We start from the raw sequence: 25,610 nt of genomic DNA, 5'->3' as shown, positions 1-25,610 counted from the left end.
ACTGAGCAGTTCAACTAAGGGCAGCCTTGTATGCTGCAGCATTTCCACCGAGGCTGACGTACCCTTTGACATAAAGGTCAATATTGAACACAGGATCGTGTGTCGATGTTACTCCTCTGGTGGAACTTGCTACAACGCAGTCTAAAGCCACTAAAGAATTCAAGCGCTCAGAGATGGTGGAGAAGAGAGGCCACTGACATCAAAAACAGACATTCTTCCACAGAAGGGGAGGAGGAGGACTTCCCTTCTAGAAAGCGGATGAAGAAAGCAAGCTCCAAGAGAAGTATGCCATCGCCAACAGCGGTGCAAACGACATGAACTTTGGATGAGGAACCGGGCACTATGATATCGACATTGGTGTCAAGCATAGCACCATTGACATAGACTTGCCTGAGTCTGAAGCCTATGGCGGCAAAGACAGTATTGTCCTCGGTATCGACATTAACAGAGCGTTGAAGACCAACAGAGTTATCCCCAGTCCTATACATTCACCTACAAAGTCCTATACATTCACCAGCAGGAACGCTGTAGCGAACCAACCAGGCAGCAGATTGTGTAGATTTCAGAGAAGAGGCAGCAGGAGAGGAGGATGTTGCTTTAGACCCAAAGACAACAACATCACTGCTTGCAATCCTAGAATCCCCTGATAGTAAACCATCTGGCTCGACTTTCCAAAGATTTACGAGTGGGGCTCTCGATATCGAGCACAACGCTGATGAAGGAACGCTACCGGTACCGAAAACCCCATCAATGTTACCAGTAAGAACACAGCCGCTGACATTTAACCCTATACGCCTGATGCCAATGACTACAAATCCAATATGGCTAATATTACCATTGAGATAGATGGTGGACCGAACAAATGTGTCAAGACCTATCTCTCTCTTTGCATGCCCAGGATCAGGCTATGCCCCGTGGAAGTCACCATTACAGTATGCTGCAACTCACTGTATATTGGAGGGTGTATATTGTATATACACTGTATATTGGAGGGTGTACGATGTGGCCAAATTACTCATAGTTGCGGCTTTCGGCACACCCCTACAGTGGTCTACCTGGCTGATTATGCAGAATTCTCAAATTTGGAAAGTACAGCAAGAGGCTTTGCAAAAGGTGCAGCATGTGGGATTGCATACAACTCCAGCACCTGCTAGAGAACCAGAAACAGTGCCCACAGTGGCGTTTACTGCTAGTCTAATGCTGACTCCACCTGAGCAGCCACAAGTGCCAGTGCAACCTAAGGCAGCAAGGAAGAAAGCACTCCTGGACTTACCCCCAGAAGATGGGGGTGAAGATGAAAGGAATGGATACACCACAGCTTCGTCAGAGATGGATTATGGAAGTCGCGATGAACCTGATCCACTGATGGAAGTCTTTGTTGCCCTCAGAAGAGCTGAAAGCCTATCATGCGTGAATAAGGGAAATGGCTGAGGCTCTGGGGTTGGAACTGAAGCAGCCTGAAGTAGATCTAAAAGATCCAGTTTATAACATGATGGCTAAGGCAAGGGTGACACACCCAGTGGCACTCCCCATGCTGCCTGCGATCACAAAGGCAGCACAATCAGCGTGGGAGGTCCTGCAAATATCTACACAGACATCGAGGAAATTAGAGGAGTTATACAAAGAAAAGGATGACACTTACTGATGTGGCATCCTGTGACAAACTCTTTGGTCGTGAAATGTGCAGCCTCTTCGAAAGGGGGGCAGAGGCATACTACTCCTTCTGCAAAGGAAGGTAGAAAAATAGATGTATTGGGATAAAAGATATATGCTACTTCCAGCTTGGCGATTAAGATAGCAAATTATTCTGCTTGTCTAGCAAGATATGGACATCATTTATAGGATATACTTTTCCAGGACCCAACTACAATGACACCGGAGGAGTTCCAGAACAAGTTTGCACAGACATATGAAAAGGCAACTGCTGTGACTAGGCAGCTACTCAGCACATTTAAGCATTTGGCAGAGACAGAATCGAGCAATGGCAACAGCTGTAACTCTGCGTCACCATGCTTGGCTGCATTGCACAAATTTGCAACGAGAAATGCAGGACAGAATGGAACATTTACCATTCGATGGAAAAGGGCTCTTTGTGGAATCCACTGACACAACAATGGAAACATGGAAAAAATCAGAATACATGGCAAAAACATTTATTGCTTCATCAAACACAAATGTGGTGGTTAGAGTGCTGGACTAGGACCGGGGAGACCCGAGTTCAAATCCCCATTCAGCCATGAAACTAGCTGGGTGACTGGGCCAGTCACTTCTCTCTCAGCCCAACCTACTTCACAGGGTTGTTGTGAAAGAGAAACTCAAGTATGTAGTACATCGCTCTGGGCTCCTTGGAGGAAGAGCGGGATATAAATGTAAAAATAATAACAACAACAACAACAATATCGAACCCTATACAGGCAACAAGACAGAACAGATTCTAGAAGACAATACAGGCCCTATCAAAGAAATAAGACCTTTGGGCATCACCAGAAGGACCTAAACACTAAACAAAATCGTGATCAGAACAAGTAAACTCTTTGATGGCTAGATCCATCCACTGCAAACACAACCAGTAGCACAAGTAACTAGGGGTGTGCACGAAACAGGCTGGTCCGGTTCAGTTCGAGTCAGGACCCAAACTGGACCGGGCTAGTTTGGTCCAGCACCCCCTTGAAACACACACACACACCCCGTTTGGTTTGGTTGGGGGTGGGTGGGTTTGGAATTCTTTAAAAAATACATTAAAAAATTTACTTACCCCCTTCAGGTGGGTTCGTGGAGCCCCCCCCCCCGCTGGCCTCCCTTTATGCCGCCACTGGCCCATTTGGGCCCTCCCCCTCTGGCACGGTGGTCATTTTGGAGGCCGCCGCACCTGCGCAATTGGCCTCTGCATGACCCAGGCCATGTAGAGGCCAATTGTGCAGGAGTGGCGGTCTCCACAATGGCTGCCATGCCAGAGGGGGAAGGCGTGAACAAAAGAACTGGCCAAATGGCTGGTGGTGGCAATAAAGGGAGGCCAGTGGGGGGAGCTGGAACCTCCTGAATTACTTTTGCAAATCCAATTTGTACTATGCCTATTGGAGGACCTAGGCATCAAAGTAAACTGGGGGAAATCACGCTTAACATCACAGAGACGTATAAGCTACATAGGTGTGGAGCTGGATATGCAAACAAAGAGGGCTTATTTGCCACTGGAAAGATTCCCGCAAATAAGCGACCTAATACACTAGGTCACCAAACAACCTCGGCAACCAGCAGAAGTGATCCAGAGGCTGATGGGGTTGATGGCGTCCTGCAATTCCAGTTTGCAACACATGCTTGCGGATGAGAACTTTTGCAAATGTGGTATCTAAAAAAACCTTTGCCCCAACCAAGACAGCCAGCAGAAATTACTCACTCTACCATGAGAAGTAATGGAGATGCTGGGTTGGTGGACTGTGAGTTCACATCTGTAGCCTGGAATGCCATTCGAAACCAAGTTCCCCACACGCTGGGTGACAACAGATGCCTTTCTGTGGGGATAGGGCTCACATTGTGAAGACCATCAAGTGCAGGGTCAATGGATAATGCAACAGAAGCAAAGGCATATAAAGTACCTTGAACTCTTAGCTGTTTTCATGGCGTTGAAGGCACTCAGACCACTTCTCCAGGGAGAAGTGGTGCAGGTTCATCTAGACAATACAACAGCAGTATTGTCTGAACAAACAGAGAGACATATCTGAACAAACAGAGAGGCACGGTATCACGCTTCCTCTGCCTCCTAAGCCAACATTTGTGGAACTGGTGTGTGAGTCTGAGCATGCACCCGTCAGGAATACATATAAGGGGAGAAGACAATCTGCAGGTGGATGAGCTCAGTCGCATGCTTCTAAGGAACCAACACCATGAGTGGGAACTAAACAGCACATATTTGAAAATGTTTTTCAACAAATGGGCTTGGCCAGCAATAGACTTGTGTGCTACTGCTGCAAACAAAAAATGTCAGAGATACTGCTCATGTGCAGGACACAGCAGGGGTTTGTTGGGCGATGCGTTCCAATATGTATGCCAAGGGCCTGTTCTATCTATTTCCTCCGCAATCACTGATAACTCGAGTCCTATCACAAATGTTAAGGGATGACGGAAGGGGAATTCTGGTAATCCCATGGTGGCCCAGACAACTGTGATTTGCCCTATTACTAAGGCACTCACGTAAGGCATCAAAAATTCCCGAACCAGCCAGATCTGCTGAGCCAGGACGGAGGGTCACTACAGCACCTACAAGTAGGAACACTAAGGTTGATACCGTGGAGAATCGGCTACTAGATAAAATTCTGCTGAATAATAGAAGGTGCTCAACGAGGCGCAATTATAGTAGCAAGTGAAGAAAATTCAAGTTGTATGCAAGAAAGCAGGGCTTTTTCCCAAGAAAGGCAACAGTTATGCAGGTCCTGCTCTACATGACAACTCTTAAGATGGAGGGGTTGGCAAACACGTCCCTCAGGGTCCATCTGGCAGTGATATCATCTGAACACAAGGGATGGGATGGCACAATAGTGTTTTCCCACCAGAAATGTAAGAAATTCCTAAAAGGCTTGAATAACTTGTACCCACCTGTAAGGAGACCGATGCAGCAATGGACTTGTCTTTAGTGCTGGCTGCCCTCACTGAACACCCATTTGAACCATTAAGCGACGTTGTGAATGAAGACTTTAAAAGCAGTGTTCTTAGTTGTAATTACTACGGCACGGTGAGTGAGTGAGTGAATTAGCAGCGCTAAGAGCTGACTTAGTTCTATCCACACACGGTGTTGTTGAGAATGGATCCACGTTTCAGACCAAAAGTATTAACGGAATTCCACTTAAATGAGGATATAGTTTTACCAACCCTTTTCCAAAACCCAGAATCAGCACTGGAAAGGGCTATGCACCTTGGATGTGCGCTGCACATTGCTGTATTATCTAGATGTGACAAGAGACATAAGGATGAACAAGTTATTTGTGGTGCACAAGGGGAGGTCCAAGGGGCAGCCAGTGTCAAGACAGAGGCTCTCCCAGTGGATAGTCCAGCTGATAAGGCTAGCATACAAAAATCAGGGGAAAGAACCTCCAAAGGCCATTAAGACACACTCAATGAGGGCTTATACATCTTCGACAGCCAATCTGACAGGAATTTCAATGGCAGAAATCTGCAAGGCGGCAACATGGTCTTCACACCAGTCATTTATAAAGCATTATGACATTGATTTGCATCTTACAAGGGAGGCAAGTTTTGGAAGGAATGTTCTGAAACAGGTACTGCCATAAGGACAGGCTCTACTGTGCCCACCACCAAATGTGAAGCTGGCTAATCACCCATTCATTATGAATGCAGCGGATCACGATCCAGATAAACAGGTTGCTCACCTGTAACTTATGATCTGGAGGTGATCCATTGTATTTATAAATCCCACCCAGACCTCCCCGCAATCAAAGAAAGAAAGAAAGAGAGAAAGAAAGAAAGAAAGAGGATCGTCAACACTTGGCGGTCTGCAAGAAACTGAGCAAGAACGTGCCCCAACTGCCGAAAATAACGGGAGCATGTGCAGGACAGTTGGAAGCGTAGCGAGGAGCTTGTCAATCTGTCCATGAAGTCTGCGCAGGTGCAGAACCCATTCATTATGAATACAACGGATCACCTCCAGATCATAAGTTACAGGTGCACAACCTGTTTATCTCTTCTTCACTTTTTTTAGTATGGTACCACATTTTATTGTATACTAGAATAGAAAATAAAAGCCACATAGGGTCACTAGGATCTCTAATTTTAATAGATTTTATTAAAGTGCTTTAACTCCTTAATCTGCCTTTTCCAACTCAGATATATAGTATGACACTGAGGTTATCTGCACTATTTGAGGAAAAAATGAGAAGAATAATCTTTGACTTTAGAACTGGACAAAAACAAAATGAAAGGTTACAGAGAAGCCAGAGATACAATAAGAAGTTACAAAGTCGAAGTAAATCTGAACATCACTTTACTAAAACACTCAGGTAAATTCTTTAGCCTGCTCCATTTTCAGCTGGGGGATTTTCTTCATTAACAGGTTGGGTAATATTTCTTCATAAGAGCATTCCTACTAGCTATAACTTTGAGGAGGTGATAGAATAAAATGGTTAATATAATCAGTTGTGTTTAGCTGATGGAAGTTTTGGCTTCTTGTCGAAGCTGGCTTCAATGTCTGTGCATATGGACTTTTTTGCCCCATTTGCTTTAGCTTAAGTCAGTTTAAGAGTGGTTGCTTTGCTCTTTTATTTAAACTGTCCAGACTTCTGACTTGTATTTGTTACCACCTGTAAATTTCCCTGCATCAGATATCTTGTTCCAACATAATGAGTTCTGTTTCTTTTATTTAGCATGTTGATTGCATTTTACCATATGCAGGAGAACCTCATTCTTTGCGGAAGTTCTGTTCTTCTCCTACTTCCATTAGCTTGCGAGTAATGGAACCACAAGTAACAAGGCATTACTCCTATGGGAAATGGGGGGTTAGGTTCCAGGATGGAGGTGCTTAAAGAGGGAGGGAGCATTTAAAAACACAAAATTCCATACTGTACCGTGCTCCATGTACTCAGGATGTGTCTAGGAATATCCCCAAAGCTGTGAAATGCCCCCCAAAATGGCAAAAAACCCCACATGGAAAATATGAGTCCTTTCCTAAGAAATGGGCCACAGAATGGCAGGTGGAAGTGACTTCTGCAGTCACTTCCAACCCTCTAGGACCCACGGATATGTGTATTTTAACCCTATTGTATATGTGTGTATTGAAAACAGGTGTCAATTGGGCACTCCATGGATATGTGGAAGCTTGAATAATGAAGTTCTACTGTACTAGTTTCCTACTACACATGGACACTTTGGGATTTGACTCTCTAAACTAGTTAAGGGCTTGCCGGTAGACAAGATCCATGAATTTTGTCTAACTTCCAGCATTATTCATCATACACCACCTACTTCTTCCTGCTTCTCTTAAATGCTTGTGCAGCTTGCAAGGCTGCTATTCTGTTTAGTTTTGCTGCCTGTAATAAGAAAGAGCAACCCTACTCTTTCTTATGATTTTTAAATGTTCTGATGGAGTAGTTCATGACACTGTTCTGTGGCCTCTTTTCTTCACAGAAAACTAGTTAAACTATAAATGACCTACAAATAAACTATAAATGGTCCTACTCTAGCCAAGTGAGTTCTTAATGCCAGAAAAACCTTATCAGCTATTACAGTTCAGTGGCCATCTGTAACAAGCCCTGTCTTGCAATGGGTTTTCACTATTTTAGTGAGTGGAGTACCATCTGTAGGCCTATTGCAAGCCATACTCACTGCCTCTGGTTCTACTCCTCTAACATAATCTGAGTCTCGTAAATTGAGGGCAATGAATAAATGTTTTTCCTTACACTTCAAGTCCATGACTAATGATATATTGGTTTAGGTCCCAGCTTACTGCTCCTCTTGCACAGGGACCCTTTCTACTAGCACAGGAAGCTCCCATGAGTGGAGCAGTAAGTTGAGATCCAAGTCGTATTTATATTGATCATTTGAATGATTACCATGTGTAGCACCTGCTGAGAAGATTAGGGTAGCATAAATAGGGTTTTTGCTTTTATTCTTTCAACAACCCTGGGAGGTAGTTTGGGCTGAAAGATTGTAACTGGACCAAAGTCACCTAGGAACGTAGGAAACATCCTTATACCAAGTCAGACCATTGGTCCATCTAGCTCAGTGTTGTCTATACCAGGGATTCTCAGCGTTGGGTCCCCAGATGTTATTGGACTTCAACTTCCATAATCCCCAGCCCCAGTGGCCTTTGGTTAGAGATTATGGGAGTTGAAGTCCAATAACATCTGGGGACCCAACGTTGAGAATCCCTGGTCTGTACAGACTAGCAGTGGCTGCTCCAAGGTCGCAGGCAGGAGTCTCTTATCTGGGAGATGCCAGGGAGGGAACTTGGAACCTTCTACATGCAAGCATTCAGTTGTTCTTGTCAGAGTGGCCCCGTACACTGAGGAGAATTTCTTCTATAATTCCCATTCAAATACAAACCAGGGTGGACCTTGCTTAGCAAATTCATGCTTGCTACCACAAGACCAGCTCTCCTCCCTAGTAAGCTTCATGACTGAGTAGGGATTTATATAGATAGCATATTAGGTTTATAGTCCAAGTTGAATATTCTGTTAACTGTGAACTGCCCTGAGTCGCTTTGGAAGGGTGGTATATAAATCTAATAAATAAATAAAATAATAAATAAACAGAATCAAGCTTGCTGTCAAAATAAATAATGCTAGTGGTGCATATTGGTTCAGCAGTCTCTGAGACTTTTGTGTGGAAGGGGCAGACTTCATAACTGATTTTTGTTTGCTTTTACCAAGTTCTCAATATTTTATTTGCTGATAATCTAGAAGCCAATTCCCATGTAGAGCTGGATGCATATAGTGTTATGTAAATGAAGTATAGGTGTGTATGGGCTGTGTACCATTTTTATTTATTATTTATTTTTATTTTTATATCCCGTTGTTCCTCCAAGGAGCCCAGAGCGGTGGACATGGTTATGTTTATCCTCACAATATGTCACTTGTATGGCAAAAATATGTTTTTGCTTTGTTTAATGTATTCTACTTCAATTGGTTCATAAAGAAAAGAGCAATACCACTACAGTTAGAAGCTGAAAAATATTAAAATTCTGCTAGCAGTCTTTGAGGGGGGAAAGCCATTAAAAGAAAAACATTAACCGTATATTAAAATATTGTCATAATTTGATTAAACAAATCCACTTTCGTAGATTGCCTATTGTTTTCATTCTCTTTGCCAAGAAATACAAAGCAGAAGCAATGTAAATCTCAGGCAAAAAATCAGTCTGAGCCAGAAGATTCCTCTAACCAAAATACCTCAAGCCGAACTTCCTGTATTACAAGCCATAAAATGTATACTAGCAGCTCCAGTCGTAGTATTCCTGGCATATCTTCTGACTCCACCTCTGCATCATCTTTTGGGGGAAAAGGTCGAACAAGAAATGCAGCTGTAGCACATAGTTCTACATTGTCATCAGGTGAGTAATCTGTTTGCTTGTTAACTCAAAAGGACCTTTTACTCTAGTTGTAAACTCTGCCTCTGTTTTAATAATAATAATATTACTCTGAACTCAAGCAGACTTCTCTTAACAGTGTTAAAATTGCAGAGACAACAAAACAGACCGTACAAAAATGTGCCACCTTCCAATATGACTCGTATACTTCAGCTTTGCAGAATTTAACCCTTGGATGGAATCAGGGTGTGGATTTTACCACATCTGAGTGGAATGGGAATTATAGAACTTTGTGTTCAGTGTTCTGCAACTCAGTGTTCAAAGGCAGGCTCAACCTTAATGAGGTTAAGTGCCCTGTTGTGTTTCATCCACCGGCCCTTCGTAATATTGTTTAAAATTGCAGTTTATGCTAATCTAGATATTGGGGTATTGCCAATCCCTATTGCATTGCATAGGAAATTGAAAGTACAATGTTCTTATGGTGCTAGGGGTCAAAGAAACCCCACAAAATGTGGAAATGCTTCACTTTAGATGCTTTAGACCAGAACCTGTTCTTTTCATTTCTTGTAGGAAGGGACCATAGAGACTGAACAAATGCTGTCTTTTCTGTATTCATAGTAGACGAAGCTCATACTTCTTATAGTGTCTCTGCAAATAGTTTTAAGCATAAAGCAATGTTTTGTTTTGTTCCCCTTCTCAAACAGAGTGTAATCCACCATGAATCCTTTCAAGGGTTAAATTTTCTCACTTACTAAGTTTCTAGACTGTATTTCCTTTAAAAATGGCAGTTCCTGGAATTAAAATTAGTTGGCATATACCAAATAGCTAGACATTCATCATAAAGCCCACTAATTGTTTAATGAAATGTAGTCGGGGAGGGGGGCATATCCCATCTCCTGCTGGTTTAAATGTACAGGTGGTCCTCACTCCACAGTCCCAAAATAAGCACCTACCTTGGCATACTCTGAACACAAAGGGCTAAGTTCTGCATATTTGTGCTATTGGGATGGCTGGAAATGATCTCTGAGGTAACTTCTCGCACCTATTTTGGGAGCAGGTGGCGCATTCTCTAAAAAACCAGTTTCTTCCATAATTTTTTACAGAAAAATGACCAGTTTGGGACTGTGGAAGGCGGGAGACCCGCAGAACACAGTAGACTACCTTTATTTAGTTTATCTCACCCCCTTTTTATTTTTTGCCCTCTTCCCCAGCCTACAGGAACCTAAGCCCCCACTACCACCACCACTATGCCACTATCCACGGTTCTGACAGCCACGGTTCCCTCTATGGATTGGAATGGAACCTCTGCAGATTGTTCTGTTAGTTATTGGGATTGGTGTATTGATCTGTTGTATGCCACTTTATAGTTCCCAAAGTTAAAAAAATAGATTATTACTACAACAAATATTTATATATACTGTTCTTCAACCAAAGTTCTGAAAGTGGTTTACATAGAAAAACAAGTACATAATTGAAAAAGATGGTCCCCTGTCCCCAAAAGGCTCATAATCTAAAAAGAAACAATGGCAATAACCACTGAAGGAATTCTGTGCCAGTTGCTCTCCCCCTGCTAAATATAAGAGAATCGCCCTTTAAAATATGTTTCTTTGCTCAGTAGGGGTTAGTAGAAGTGATCATAATAGCAAGCATTGGTGGTGATGCGGGGGGGGGCTGTTATATATGAATGTACTATGCACTCACAAATGAAGTTTTCTGGTGTGGTTTTTTAATTACAGGAAAATATTGAATGGGTGCACCCCCAGCGAGGCTCACACTGTTGTGTGAGTGAGTGCAAGGGACGTTCTCCACCCTTTCACTTTAGTGCAGCATCCCAAGGGATCCATCTTCCTGAAAAGCTGCCTCTGAGAGTTAGGAGACTCTTGGAAATAAGATAGGATGTGGAGCTGGAGGCTTTATGAGGACAGGAGAGAGTCCCCAGAAATCAGACACAGACATATTGCATCTGGAGCCTGTGGAAGGTGCCTCCTCTCTGTGCCTGAGAATTCCTCCCTTAGATAGGTATGTGTGGAACCTGTTCGAATCGAACTGGGTTCAGTTCAAACTGGCCTTGCCTCCTCAAAATGGCTCAGCCCGGTTTGGCAAAGGGGGAGCCCATAGGGGTTGAAAAGGTTGGGCAGGAGGTCACTTTATGTGCCACGGTGGCAGGTCACCGGTGGCTCCCCTTGGCCCCACCAGTGCAGGCCGGCAGGGTCCCAGTTCAGGCCTCCACCAGCCCATGCGGGGTGGGGGAGTGCCATGGGCCTAGTGGAGCCACCGCTGCAGTGTGTAAGGTGATCTCTGACCCCACCCCACTCACCCTTTTCAACCCCATAGGGTTCCCCTTTGCATGCATGCAGAACCGGGCTGAAACAGTTTGACCTGGTTCTAGTGCACGAACTGAACTGTTGGCTAGTTCTAACAAACCGGCTCGCTTGACTGGTGGTTCAGTTCGAATTCGGACTGGACTTCCTGGAGCGGTTCCATGCACACCTCTACTCTTACATCCCACATTGTTACCAAGGATCCACTGACTCTTGGGAGCATCTTTTTGAGAATGGCATTTGCACTCTTGCAAACGTTTGGGCCTAACTGTGGGTGCAACTAATACGACAGTAAAAAATCATTTACTGCTCCATTTAATACAATATAGCAAATAAATCTAAGTATGAGTTTAAAGTATATGCTTTATCTATTTTGACTTGTAAAGAGATGGTCAGGTCCTTTTTAATACCCAAATTAAATAACATCTGACATACTTATAAAAGTGTCTACTCTATGAAGCATGATTATGTGTTATGTGTTTTTATTGTATGTTTTAATCTTCTGTTGTGAGCTGCCCAGAGAACAATTTGTTATGGGGCGGATAACAAAGTTGTGGTGTTGTTTTTTAAATGACGATGATGGTGCAGTAGCCTTATTCTTGTATTGGTTGCATAATCTCTAAGCACAGGTGTATTGCTAAGGGATGTACACAAGGTGTAGTCAGTGTAATGTATGTTTTCAGTTTATTTTAGTACCAAGGAACATCAGAGCCATATAGCTTGGCACAAATTACTTACTTTAGCATCTTTTGACAACTGAATTAAAATTAAGATTTCGATGGCTTTGGATACAAACAGCAATGAAACATGGAACAATTCAGATACATCATTGTCATGCCTGCACAGTTTCTAGACATTAGACTGGAGTGGGAAAATACTTGAAGTCTGATTAGCATACAATTGCCTAACTTTTCCAGAAAGTGAGCTGGAACACTCAACAGCTTCATCTTCAAGTAGTTCAGAGGAAAGCAAGGAACGCTCTTCAGCTCTCTTATCTCCTTTATTACATAATGGAACATCCAGGGGGAAAAGTAGTAACTTCCGGGTTACTCGGAACAGAATCTATCAGCAAAAGCAAATAGGTAAGAATGCAACTAATGTCGACATCAGAACCAGAGTTAATTCTGCCAGTACTCCCAAGAATGCAGCTGTACTTTGAGATTTATAATTGGTGAAATATTGTCCCTCAAGGCAGCTTAAAAGATCATTAAAAGAACTATAAATACAATATGTAAGTAACTTTGCTAAATTAGTTCAACTTACTAAAATATTAAAACCAATAATTGGGCAGTAGATCATTTGTAGTAGTAGTAGACAGTAGATAAAAATATAATCTAATTGCTATGCCTGGAGACACAAGGCCAGTCCTGGGGGGTTGGCAGGCCAAATTCACAAAAGATAAGGGGGATAAATATATAAATATGGATCAAGATAAAGGGATAATATATCTTGAAATATTCAGGATAAACCAATGCAACCATACTTACTCGTCAGCCAAGTTTTCCATGGCAAAGACACTTGAAGCAGGAACCTGTCATATGTCTTAATAATACAGGGCTGGTCATATACCAGGAAGAGTTCCTATAGATAACCTCGAACTAAACAGTTTGAAGCTATGACCCTTAAGAGTCTCAGTATCTAGACTGAGTTAATCATGACTAAGCATCATTTAAAGATATGATTAACCTTTAAATGATTTAAAGGTTAGATATAAAGATATGATCAACTTCAATGGGGCAGTCATTATTAACTTTAGTCTGCATCCTGCCCAATTTTTTGAATTGCGGTGGGAACAAACCTGCTGACTAGATGGTGAGTGGGAATCTCCATTTACATTTACTTAAAGATTCAGCAAGGAAAACGTTAAATATAAATGCACCAAGATTCTTAAATGTTTTTCCCCTGTAATGCTGCGTGGTTGCAGAGCTAAGATGTTAGATCTTAGCTCTGCAAGATCTGAGGACAGGAATCCAACAGTAGAGCTGATAAAAAGTTTCGTCCAAAGTTTGGGATGACTTGGAACTTAGGAACTGGCAAAGTGTGTGTGTTCTAAAGTGTTCAAGATTTGTAAATAAATACCTGCATATATTTTTAATGTCTAGCTTCTCAAGTGAATGGAAATAGCCAGAGAGCTACCAAAAGAAGACTATATGAGAGAGATGCTGATAATTCAAAAGAGTCTCATGAAACTTTAAGTAACAGACATGGACGGCACAGAAAAATTCCACGCAGAAGTGCCACTGTGGCAGCTAATAAATTAAGATTAATGAGTGATGTAGAGGAGGAGCTCTCCAGCTCAGAGAGTATTGGTATTGGAAGCAAAAACAGAAAACTGCCTCATCGCAATGCTTCTGCTGCAGCCAGAAAAATATTGCTAAACAACACTGAGGAAGAGAGTTCTATGCAGTCTGAAAGTGACAAAGAAGTAGAACGCTATAACAAAAGGAAAACCTCTGAAGTTGGTTCACCTCCTGTTGCTGTTAGAAAAAGACATGTTAGTGAATCTGAAAGTGGAAGTTCAAATTCTGAACATAGCATGCAAAAAATGCTAAAGAACTGTCATGTAAATGGCCATAAGCAGCCACACAGAACTACCCACTGTACACGTCCAAAAATAAGGTCCACTGATGAATTTTCAGAAGGAGATTCCAAAAGCCATGTGTCAGAGGATGAGAATGTTAAAAAAGCTTCATATCAATTGTCTTCTGCACAAAAAAATAATCCCAGGAGCAACTCTGAGGAAGATTCTGAGCCAAAGAGATGCAATGGCTTAGCAAAACCAGCTAGTAAAAAGGCATCAGCTCACTTCAGGAAAGCAAAAGTTTTGAGTGACTCAGAAGAAACAACAGAGTCTGAGAGAGAGGATGAGAGAGCTTCATTTTCAGAGAACAGAGGCTTTTCGGAGACATCAAGACAACCCAACAATAGCTCTAAGTGTTCGTCGAATGAATGTGAAACAGACTCTGATAGTAGTAACTACAGTGATGCAACAAAAAAAAGGGGAAAGAGACCCATCAGGAAAGGTGATGTATTTTATATATTTAAAATGTTCAAATACAGTGCTGTGATTTTTGTGTATACTCTAGCTTTGCCTTGGAGCTTCACTTAGCACAAAAGTTACACTGTTCTATATTCAACAGTTTGCTTTCATTACCAGTTTTGCCCACCACCACATCCAGAATAGTCAAGTGCACTGATTTATCTTAAGTGCACAGATAAATCAGAATCTAAAAATATCAAACGGGATGTATACGAAATTATGAAAATTACAGACTTAAAGTCAGTTTTTTAATCAAATCCTTATAGAGGCCAGAATGTCACAGTACACTTTAATTCCTTCAGTCAGTGGAACACTGAGGATGTAGCAACAGTCATGTCTGATAAAGGTGATCCAGGTGACACAGTATACTAGGACTTCCAAAAGGCATTCAGTCAAGTTCCTCATCAAAAGATTTTAGGAAACCTAGCAGTCATAAGGAGACAGGTTCATGTGTGGATTGGTAACTGGCTGAACAGGTAACAGGAAACAAAGGTCAGGTATGAATGGATAATTTTCACAATAGAGGGAAGTATAAAGTTCACCCAGGCTTTTAATTTGATATTGTTTTAATTGTATTTTAATTGTAATTTATTAGTTTTAACACTTTAAATTTTAATCGTTGAAATGTTTTAATCTTTTTATTGGTTGTTTTTATTGTCGTCTTGTAAACTGCCCAGAGAACTTGCGTTTTGGACAGTATAAAAATGTGCTGAATGAATGAATAAATAAATAAAAGTGTGGTTCTATACAGGGACTAGAGCGTTTTAATTGATTGATAAATGATCTAGAAGTTGGGGTAAGCAGTGAGGTGGCCAGATTTGCAGATGACATTAAACTTTATTCATTCATTCATTCATTCATTCATCTATCTATCTATCTATCTATCTGTCTATTTATTTATTTTTATCAGCTTTGTACACTGCCGCAAACTTTCATCTCTGGGTGGTTAACAATAGCATAAAACAAGTTAAAAACATATACAAAAAACTTCAAACAATTTAAAAATAAACCAGAGATTAGAACCTAATTTTTTTTAGGAAGCTGAGAAAGCTTGGGCAAAAAGATGGGTTTTCAGGTGTTTCTGGAAAATTGCCAGAGATGGGAAGGGTCGTATCTCAGCAGGGAGCGCATTCCACAATCTCGGGGCAGCGACCGAGAAGGCCCGCCTCTGTGTGGCCACCAAATGAATTGGTGGTAACTGGAGACGGACCTCCTCAGATGACCTCAATGGGCGGTGGGGCTCGTAGTGAAGAAGATGCTCTCTTAAATACCCAGAGCCTAAGCCGTTTAGAGCTTTGTAAGTTATAACTAGCACTTTGTGTTTTGTCCGGAAACCTATTGACAATCAGTGTAGCTCCATCAGTAAAGGAGTAACATGGTCTCTCCGAGATGACCCAGAGACCAACCTGGCTGCTGCATTCTGAACCAACTGAAGTTTCCAGACTGCATACAAAGGCAGCCTCACATAGAGCGTATTACAGAAGTCAAGTCTGGAGGTTACCAACAGATGTACCACTGTTTTGAGGTCATTGATCTCGAGAAACAGGCGCAGCTGGCGTGTCAGCTGGAGCTGATAGAAAGCACCCCTGGCCACCGCCTCAACCTGAGAAACCAGGAAGAGGTGTGAATCGAGAAGTACTTCCAGACTGCGAACCTGTTCCTTTTGGGGAAGTGTGACCCCATCTAGAACAAGCAGATCAAAATTGTCTAGAGTTCTGACTCTGCACAATAAGTACCTCAATCTTATCTGGATTCAGCTTCAGTTTATTCTCCCTCATCCAGCCCATTACTGCTTCCAGGCAGGCATTTAGGGAGGATATGCCAGCTCCTGAAGAAGTTGACATGGAGAAGTAGATCTGGGTGTCTTCAGCATACTGGTAACACCCAGCTCCAAATCCCTTGATGATCTCTCCCAGCCGTTTCATGTAGATGTTAAAAAGCATTGTAGAAAGTACGGAGCATTAAGGGACACCATACCTAAGCTCAGATTTCGAAGAGCAACAGTGTCCAATCGACACCATCTGGAATCTATCCGAGAGGTAGGAGTGGAACCACTGTAAAACAGTGCCTCCCACCCCCAACACCCTCAGACACTCCAGAAGGATACTATGGTGGTTAGTATCGAAAGCCGCCGAGAGATCCAAAAGGACCAACAGAGTCACACTTCCTCTGTCAATTCCCAATTTGAGATCATACATTAGGCCACCCAAGGCAGTTTCCATCTCTATAGCCCATCCGAAATCCAGTTTGAAATGGCTCTAGATAATCAGTTTATTCCAAGACTGCTGAGAGGCCACCACCCTCTCAGTTACTTTGCCCTGCCATGGAAGGTTGGAGACAGGCCTAATTCTGAGGAATCCAATGCTGCCGCCTTCAGAAGAGGTCTAATGATTGCCCCGTTAAGGCAAGGAGGCATCCTGCCCTCCCTCAGAGATGCATTTATAATATCTACCAGGCCTTCTACTAAAACAACACCCCCACCCGCCAAATAGTATAAGCCATCTTGGACAAGGGTCAAGAGGACAGGTGGTAGGCCACACAGTTCAAGCAGCTTGTCTACATCCTCGATAGTCACAAACTGAAACTGATCCAGCCTAACCAAATAAGAAGAGTTGCTAGACATCTCCCCATCAGACCCTGCTGTTATTGTGGGGTCTGAGTCTAAGTTGGCCCAAATATGAGATATTTTATCCACAAAGAGCTCAATAACGTTAGAGAGTAATTGATGGATCTGGATCAAGATCCTTCGAGATCCATTAGAATGTTCATTACCCATTGTTATGGATATCTACGGCTCTCTACCAGAGCCATAGTTACAGAAACAAACCTGTTTATCTGGATCGAGATCCATAAGAATGGGTAATGCATATTCTTAAGGATATTGACGGATCTCTACCAGATCAATAGTTACAGGTGAGCAACCTGTTTTTCCAAATAGGAGGGGCATGTACTAGCCCTCTCACAACCCTGAACAGCTCAGCTGGATTTAGCGTGGTGATGCAATTCAGGCAGAAAAGAATTGTTTCTTTGCCACAAGTATCACCTGAGCATAGGTCTTCAAATATACTCTTATGTTGTACTTTGTTGGATTTGTGTTTTCTTTCTCCACTTGTGCTCCAGTCAGTGGAGCACCTTGCCGCTTCAGCCCACATAGTTCCATATACCAACATGCTTGTTTTGAAGCAGCTCAGAGAGGATGCTTAGGGGCTATCATGTCTACTGCCTTGTTAAGTTTGCTGTTCCAATTTTCCACCAGAGCATCAACACTGGCAGAGCCAACGCTAAATCCTCCCAAGGCTTCTTGGAATCCTGTTGGATCCAATAACCTTCTCGGGTGGACCATCCTAATAGGCTCCTCACTCCTGCAGAGGTGGGACGTGGTTGTGAATCCGACTTTAACCAGATGGTGGTCCGTCCATGAAAATAGGGAAATCACAGGAGTCCCCACCCACAGAACACCACCCTGATCAGAATGAAAGACCAGATCAAGCATGTGACCAACAACACACTTCTGTCCCGAGACCACTTGGGATAGGTACATAGCTGTCATGGCTGCTATGAAGTTGTGAGCTGCCCTGGACAACATGGTCCTGAAGTGAACATTGAAGTCCACCACCACCACAAGCCTGGGGGACTCCAACACAAAGTCCGTCAGCTCAGTGAGGGACTCTGTTGGGCATCAGGGTGATCGGTATACCAACTGTGTGTGTATTCTGGAACTGTGGTATATATTCTCTGTGTCTCTCTCTGTGTTTATATACGTATATAAACAGTGCTGTATATTCTGGGACTGTGTTAACATGACTTTTGCATGCCTTTTATAGAATGCATAATAAAAGAGAATGGACGTAGACGATCTGTGAGAAAAAGGCCATGTAGAAGTGACTCTCAAAAAGAAGAGAGTGTTTATAAAATACAAGATGGTGAGCATCATAGTTACCGAAGACTACCATGCAGAAGTGCTACTGTTGCAGTTAATAAATTGAAACTCATGAGTAATGAAGACCTTTTCAACTCAGAAGCCAGAGGCTGTGGGAGCGAGAATGAAAAACTGCCACATCACAGTGTTGTATCCACAGTTAGAAAGAGGTTAGACAGTTCAGATGATGGAGTCCCGCAGGCTAGTGAAGAAATAAAAGGACAGCATAACAGAAGAAAACTCACTCAGGTTGATTCAGCTGCTACTTCTGCTAAGAGATATGAGAGCACATCTGAAAATAAAAGTTCAGATTCTGATAATGCTACAAGAAATAACAGGCACATCAAAATCCATAGGCACCAGCATAGCATTACTGACAATGAATCCACTAAGATGAAATCCAAAGTGGAATTTTCAGAGAAAAACTCTAGATACCACACACAAGATCGAAGTTATAATGAAGTTTCCACATGTATGGTTCCCACACGTATGAACAATACTATAACCACTTCTGAATCTGAAGAAGATTCAGAGTTGGACAAATACCATAATAAAGTAAAGAAGAAGCAGAATCATCAGAAGACTAAGGCTTTTTCTGCTACATCCAAAGCCAAAAATCACATCAAAACCACAAGAGAATGTGATGTAGAACATAATGAAGATGGAACAGACTCTCTTCCAGACAGCAAGGACTTTTCAAAAAGGCTAAAATCTGGATGCACAACAGACTCCAGCAGCTCTTCTGACTTGGAAACTGATTCCAATGGTTGTAACCATGGTGATGCTAGAACACAACACAGAAAAAAGAGAGGAAAAGCAGAAGTCATTAGGAAAGGTAATGTAGAACTAAAGCATTGAACTAAAGCATTTTACTTTGCCTAGAACAGGGATAGTCAATCTTGACTCTCCAGCTGTTGTTGAACCTAAAACTCCCAGCATTCACAGCAGCAATATATTGTGACTGGCGATGGTGAAAGTTGTAGTTCAACAGCTGGAGAGCCAAGGTTGACTACCCCTGGCCTAGACAGTGCCTGATAACAATGGAGGGTTAGCATGAGAGGATGGTGGCTGAGGAGAGCTGGTCTTGTGGTGACAAGTATAAATTGTCCCCTTTGCTAAGCAGGGTCTTCCCTGCTTTGCATTTGAATGTGAGACTATATGTGTGAGCATTGAAAGCTATTCCCCTTAGGGAATGGGGCCACTCTGGGAAGAGCATCTGCATACTTGCATGCAGAAGGTTCCAAGTTCCTTCCCTGGCATCTCCAAGATAGGGCTGAGAGAGACTCCTGCTGATGATCTTGGAGAATCTGCTGCCAGTCTGTGTAGACAATAATGAGCTAGATGGACCAGTGGTCTGACTCAGTATAAGGCAGCTTCCTATGAAAGGCTTCAGACTGTACAAAATGCATACCAGATTTTCATGTTCTAAATTCAGAACTTGATATTGGGGTACAAGAGCTGTAAGGTATGACGAATGAACGAGGACTAGAACTTTGAAATGCGAAGTTAAGGGAAGTTTCTGATGATACTTGCTGTCCTAGAGTGTAAAGAGATGATAAAAATATATAAAGTCCACCTGGAACTGTCAGTATCAAAAAATATTTTTAATGAAGTGCTTGAATTTCACAGCTGTACTGTTGCCTCATATAATATAGCCTAGTTTCACAACTATACTTCAGTATGACTTTTCTATGAACCATTCTCTGTTTGGATCTATTTTCTGTTTAAACTTTAAATCTTTGTTTTATAGAATCAACTCCACAAGAGATGAGACAAAGTTCAATAGTACTCAGGAACAGGAAAAACTGCACAAAGTATGCAGATTTTGATAGTGAAGCAATGCATATCAGCACTCTTAATGGAAGAAAGATTCCACGTCGAAGTGCTGCTGTGGCAGCAAATAAAATTAAGCTCATTAGTGATGCAAAGGGAGAACTCTCAAGTCCAGAAGTTAGGTCTATGAAAAACAAGAACAGGAAAATGCCACACCGTAACGCCTCTGCTGCAGCCAGAAAAATTATATTGGAAGATTCACCTTCACCTTCTGAAAATGAAATGGAACTAAAAGAATGTGAGATCAAAGAAAAGCAATTTCAGACCTGTTCTTACACAGCTAAAAAATCCACTAGAGAACCAGAACAGAAACATTTGGACTCTGAAAAAGGGAATGTTGGGAAACAAAAGAGCAGACACAGCAATGCCTCAAGAAAGCATTCTCTCAGAACCATGGGTAGTGCATTTCCTAAAAGGAAAAAACGTGCAGTGGAATTTTCTGAAGAAGAATCTTCCAATAGTCTAACGTTTGAGGATCAGAGAGATTTGATCCAATCACTGTCTCCAGTTAACCATAATATAGCAAGTAACTCTACAGCAAATTCTGAATCGGAAAAAGGGTATGATTGTAAAAATGTAAAGAGCAAATCAGAAGCTGCAAAAGAGAGAGGTCGAGGAACAAGTGCTTTGTCTAAAAACAGGAGACCTGGGACGTCAAGGAGCTCAAAATCTGAACCTGATGGCAGTTGCAGTTCTTCTGATTTAGAATCTCAGTCAGATTCCCAAAATATTAATAGTGAAGACAGAAAGACACAAAAGCGGAAAAGGAAATCTTTTCAAAGTAAAACTTTCAGTGATGGTTTATCTGAATCTTCCAGAACACGCCAGAGAAGGAAACGTCCCAAAGTGAAGGAAGAGAATGATTCTGAGGAATTGGATTACACAAAGTATAAAAGAGTGAATCGACGTTCCAAAATAAGAACTAGAAATGGGGGCAAGAGGACTGTAAGATATGCAGATGATGAAGATGATTGTGAAATGTAAATGTGACAGGAAGATCTAGCCCTGTTCCTTTTTTCTAGTGATCTTGACAGATGTTGGATCTTCTCTTCCTATAATTCAGGGAATATATTTATATTTTTCTATGAAAAAGTTAAATATGGAGACTCCTTTTCATAATACGACTTGCACTTGTCTGCCTGTATAGCAGCATTTAGCACATATGCCAAAATGTGCCTCATTATAGGGGCAAATGTTGTCTTTACTGGTATTTGCTAAAAAGAGAAAGCGGGGTGGGGGAATAAAACATTAGGCAACAGCTTAAAAGCTGTATGTTTAAAGAGTATTAATGGTGCTGCAAAGAGACACTACCTATGTCCTACTACATTCATGTGTTCAAGAACAGATGCATTTCACACCTCTGTGTTTGAGATTTCATATATCACTAACAGACTAGTATCTAATACTATACTTTATGAACAAAAGTGGTTACTGATCTTAAAGAACATCAAATATAAAGGATTACCATGCAAATCTGTAACTTGTTAAAATGAGCGGTGCTACCAATTTCTGAAATACACAGCTTGAAATAATTGGTAATAAAGAATATATTTACCAATTTTATAAATATGTGGATAAAGAGTTTTGCTATTGAATATAACATTTTACTATGTGGCTTTCATGCTGTAAATTTGAGACCATTAGAAACAGGTGATCACTTGAGCCTAAGATTTATTTGTGTGGACATTTTGTTACAAAAAAGCAAAGCTACAAGTAAAACTTGTGCTTCATGTGTTTTTCTTCAAAATAAATTAAAACTTTCTAATGCTCAGACTGCTAGTATTGAAGGTGTTTTGATAAAGTTCAATGCCTGCCTCATTCCTTAAAATTTACTTATTTATAAACTAGATTTTTGGTGCACTGAAACTACACCACCTCCTGATTTATCTAAGTATAGCACCTTCACGCTGGCAATGTTTAGGTCAGCTTTGTTGAAAACACAAAGGAATTTCACTTCATTATTGCATATCAACAATGAGAAATACGTAATTTAATTTATCCTGTGGGCCTCCTGAAATTTTTTTTTCTTTTCTTGAGAACTATTCATTCAGGTTTGGTGTGTATGTTTTTTAAACTGATCTCTAATTTAAAACATTGCTTTTTTGTCTTCCACTTCTTGACTTCTTAAGAAAAAAATCCCAGTAACATGGTTTCTGTCTATTGGTAAGAATGCTAGTGATCAAAGTTGTTTATTTTTGTATGTTGAATTAGATAATGTGCTTGACTCTGATACATTTGCACATTTCTGTATTTAAAATGAAGCTGAATTGGACTAGATTTGTTTGTATAGGAGCTTTGGAAGTGTAATTTTGTTTCTGAAGTAAACAATGGTGAAATGATAAAGGGAGCCCCAAACTTCCTGTAATCAATCTGAAATGCACTGCTGTGTAAAATGGATTTTTACTTGTGACTAACCCGTGAATTTTAATTGCTTGTCCTCAGTATGTTGCAGTAAATAGCACAACATGAACCTAAATTTTGACAAACATATTTCAAAATTTATTCCATGGCAGGTTTTCTGTTATATTTTCAAAACCACCTAAGACTTTTGAAGCAGTTCGTTGAAGTGATTCTTGTATAAGTAGACAATTCTCTTATTACTCATATCCTAGAGTGGAGTTATATTTGTATAAGAGAAAATTCTGAGCTCATGTGCAAAGTCCCTGCTAGAGATTAGACTTGTGTTGCACCATAGGACCAAAATCCAGAGAACTTGAAAGTCCATGTTCTCATAGGAGCACTCCTGGCCTTATGTATTTTCAAAAGCAGCCCCCTCCCAACTGCTTTGCACTTCTTTTGAAACACAGGACTATTTCAAAAGCTGGATTACCATTGCCTCCTCCCGCGCAGTATGAGATGATGCCTTTCAGAATCTTCCTATATTGCTGCTGCCCGATATAGTAGCAGTGAGGATTTGAACTGGCAACCTTCTGCTTGTTAGTCAAGCATTTCCCCACTGCACCACTGAAGGTGACTACAAATAGGTAGCAGTCTCAAAATAATTGTGTTGCTGATCTAGCAGGCCTAAATGTCAGGCAAATTTGAATTTCAACAGATCAGTACAAATTCATTCCAACAGACTTTAAAACCGCAAAATCTTTCTTTCCCACTAAATGAGAACCCCATCCTTAGTTTTCACTCTGATCTTACATAATTAGAAACTGTCATTTAAATCCCTTTCAGAATTCAGGTACAAGCAAGCCAGAAGTAAGTTAATATCATAAATGTAATATGAGTGGACACAGTAAATGCCACAAAAGTACATTGCCAGGCATCCAAAAACTTGGTTACTGAAACATATAGTAAAATTCCCCCATCAGCTTTCTGGCTTATTTCCAACATCCCAGTTGTTTAGTTCTTCAGTATGTTCCCTGTACAATTTTATATAAAAGTAGACATATGATCAATCTTATTCCCCTGCTATTGGTGTCCATTTTCTGACTTGCTCATGTTAGACTCAACTAGTAACTCCATCAGTGTAGAAAAATAACACCTTTTCCAAACTGCTATAGCATGCCCATAAGAGGCTGGAGGAGTGTTAGGGATTCCTGTCACTGAAAGGATTGCTCACCTGAAAAGTCCCAGGCTGGTGAACTATTCACAGATGTTTTCCAAAATATTGCCTTTAGTCCTACCATCTTATCTCCAAACTAATTTGCCAGCTCAGCTCCATGGTGGTCTTATGACATCATAATTGAAAGTTCATGCAGCCCTGTTGCATTGATGATGTCCCTGTTTTTGATGCAACTCTGCTATCTCTGCTTATACCAGAGTTTTGCCACTGGAACACCAGTCTGTGACTAGCTCAGGCAGCTTGCTTGTATGTCGTCTGTTAATAGTCTCCCACCAATCCCTTTGGTTTTTGTCAGGGCTATTGCTAATATTGAGCTGGGGAGGGGGATGTTCCTGGGCCCCTAAAGAAGGTGAGCACCAACTAGGTGACAGCTCGCTCTTTACAAATCTCTGTAGGGATCCATGGTCACTCACAACTGGGTCTTCTGTGCCTGCACAGGAGCCTGCGGAAGAATCTTTAGCTCCTTCTAGGTGTTCTCCAGACCTTTAAGGTGTAGTGATATTGGAGCCTACAAAGCCGGCTGTAGAGCGCCTCCTTCAGTTCCTTCTCAACTGCTGCTTGTGCTGCCTTGTGAAGGATCTGCTCCTGTTCCCTCGTTCCTGTGAGAAAGTGAATATTTTGACTGTGTTTCTTGGCTTTGACTTGGATTAATTTTCTGACAACTCTTTATCTGATTTTTCTGTGCTTGACTGGATTGTATCTTTGACTACTCTTCTGTCTTTCAGATTTACTGTTACTTGGATTGTTTGACCTCAGACTGTTGTTTTTTTTACTATTCTCTGGATTTTGTGTTCTGGACTTGGGATTCTAACTCTGATTTGGCTGACCTTGGAAAGCTTTCTGGACTTGGCTAAGTCTGCTCCTAAAAGTTTTTTAAAGTGTGCAACTTGCAGAGGCCCTATGCCCTCTTCCAACAGCCATGCTGACTGACTGTCTCATGTTTGAGGGATAATCAAAATACAGTTACCTGCAAGGTCTGTTTGTCATTTTTTAAAAAAAGAACCATTTAAGCAGGGAAATACATTTGAGAGCCTCTTTATATGAAAACATTCTCTGTCCAAGGGCGCTGAGGCCACCATTGCCGCTGCAAATCGCAGCGTCTAACCTCTCTGTGCCATCAGTTCCTATCTCAGGGTCGACCCCATGAATATCCATGGCGTATGCAGATTTTTAAAAGCCTGTGGACAGGCTGAGGCCTTCCAGGTTCCTAATCATGATGGCACAATCTGTCCCATCCTGTCCTTGAAGGAGTTGAACAAGTTTGTCAAAACTTCCAAGTTTCGCATGATCTCCCTGCTGTCCATTTGTTGTAGGAAGAGTAGTTTGTGTCCCTAGACCTAAAGGACACCTACTTCCACATCTCCATAAGGTCTCGGCATCGCCAGTTCCTACATTTCTGCCTGGGTACAAAGATGTACCAGTACAAGGTGCTCCCGTTCGGCCTTTGTACCGCCCCTAGAGTTTTCACTAAGTGCATGGTGGCTGTCATTGCCTATCTGCTTGTACAGTGCATTTCTGTGTTTCCTTTTCTGGATAGCTGGCTTATCATGGCTAGAGAGAAGTCCACCCTGTTGTTCAGCCTTTAACTTACTCTCTTCTGGCAGATCTGGGGCTCAGTGTCACTCTGAAAAAATCCATCCTGACCCCCCAGCGTGTCATCCCAGTACATCAGTGTGCTCCTGGATGCTGGCAGGAAGTATGCATACTTACCTATAGAACGCATCCAGGCCATTTTCTCCATGGTGATTGCTTTCCAGTCTTCCCCTAGGCAACGGGCTCGGTCCACCCAACACCTGCTGGGTCTTATGGCCTCATGCACCACGACTGTGGCAAATGCACGCTTGAGGATTCGGAAACTACAACTCTGGCCTACTCTAGACAGCCAGAACAAGTGT

At 41.8% G+C, this 25,610-nt stretch overlaps 1 protein-coding gene across 4 annotated transcripts in view; it reads left to right on the top strand.

The window, feature by feature from the left end:
* BRWD1 (bromodomain and WD repeat domain containing 1) overlaps nucleotides 1-22,488 on the top strand; it is a 137,269-nt gene extending 114,781 nt beyond the window's left edge. For 3 of the 4 annotated variants that reach the window (XM_053312931.1, XM_053312930.1, XM_053312932.1), the window contains 6 exons: nucleotides 5,836-6,008; nucleotides 8,817-9,052; nucleotides 12,267-12,431; nucleotides 13,452-14,372; nucleotides 18,214-19,143; nucleotides 20,059-22,488. In XM_053312931.1, the coding sequence (XP_053168906.1) occupies nucleotides 5,836-6,008; nucleotides 8,817-9,052; nucleotides 12,267-12,431; nucleotides 13,452-14,372; nucleotides 18,214-19,143; nucleotides 20,059-21,125 (3,492 nt within the window). In that variant the 3' untranslated portion in view covers nucleotides 21,126-22,488. Of the gene's footprint in view, nucleotides 1-5,835; nucleotides 6,009-8,816; nucleotides 9,053-12,032; nucleotides 12,225-12,266; nucleotides 12,432-13,451; nucleotides 14,373-18,213; nucleotides 19,144-20,058 lie in introns of those variants that run through there. The other variant, XM_053312933.1, reaches the window with a different exon arrangement.
* Nucleotides 22,489-25,610: the final 3,122 nt, after the last annotated feature.

This window comes from Hemicordylus capensis, chromosome 3 (genome assembly GCF_027244095.1).
Source record: "Hemicordylus capensis ecotype Gifberg chromosome 3, rHemCap1.1.pri, whole genome shotgun sequence".
Lineage (NCBI taxonomy): Eukaryota > Metazoa > Chordata > Lepidosauria > Squamata > Cordylidae > Hemicordylus > Hemicordylus capensis.
The sequence above is the reverse complement of the archived record's forward strand: the minus strand, read 5'-3'. Positions and strand labels throughout refer to the sequence as shown.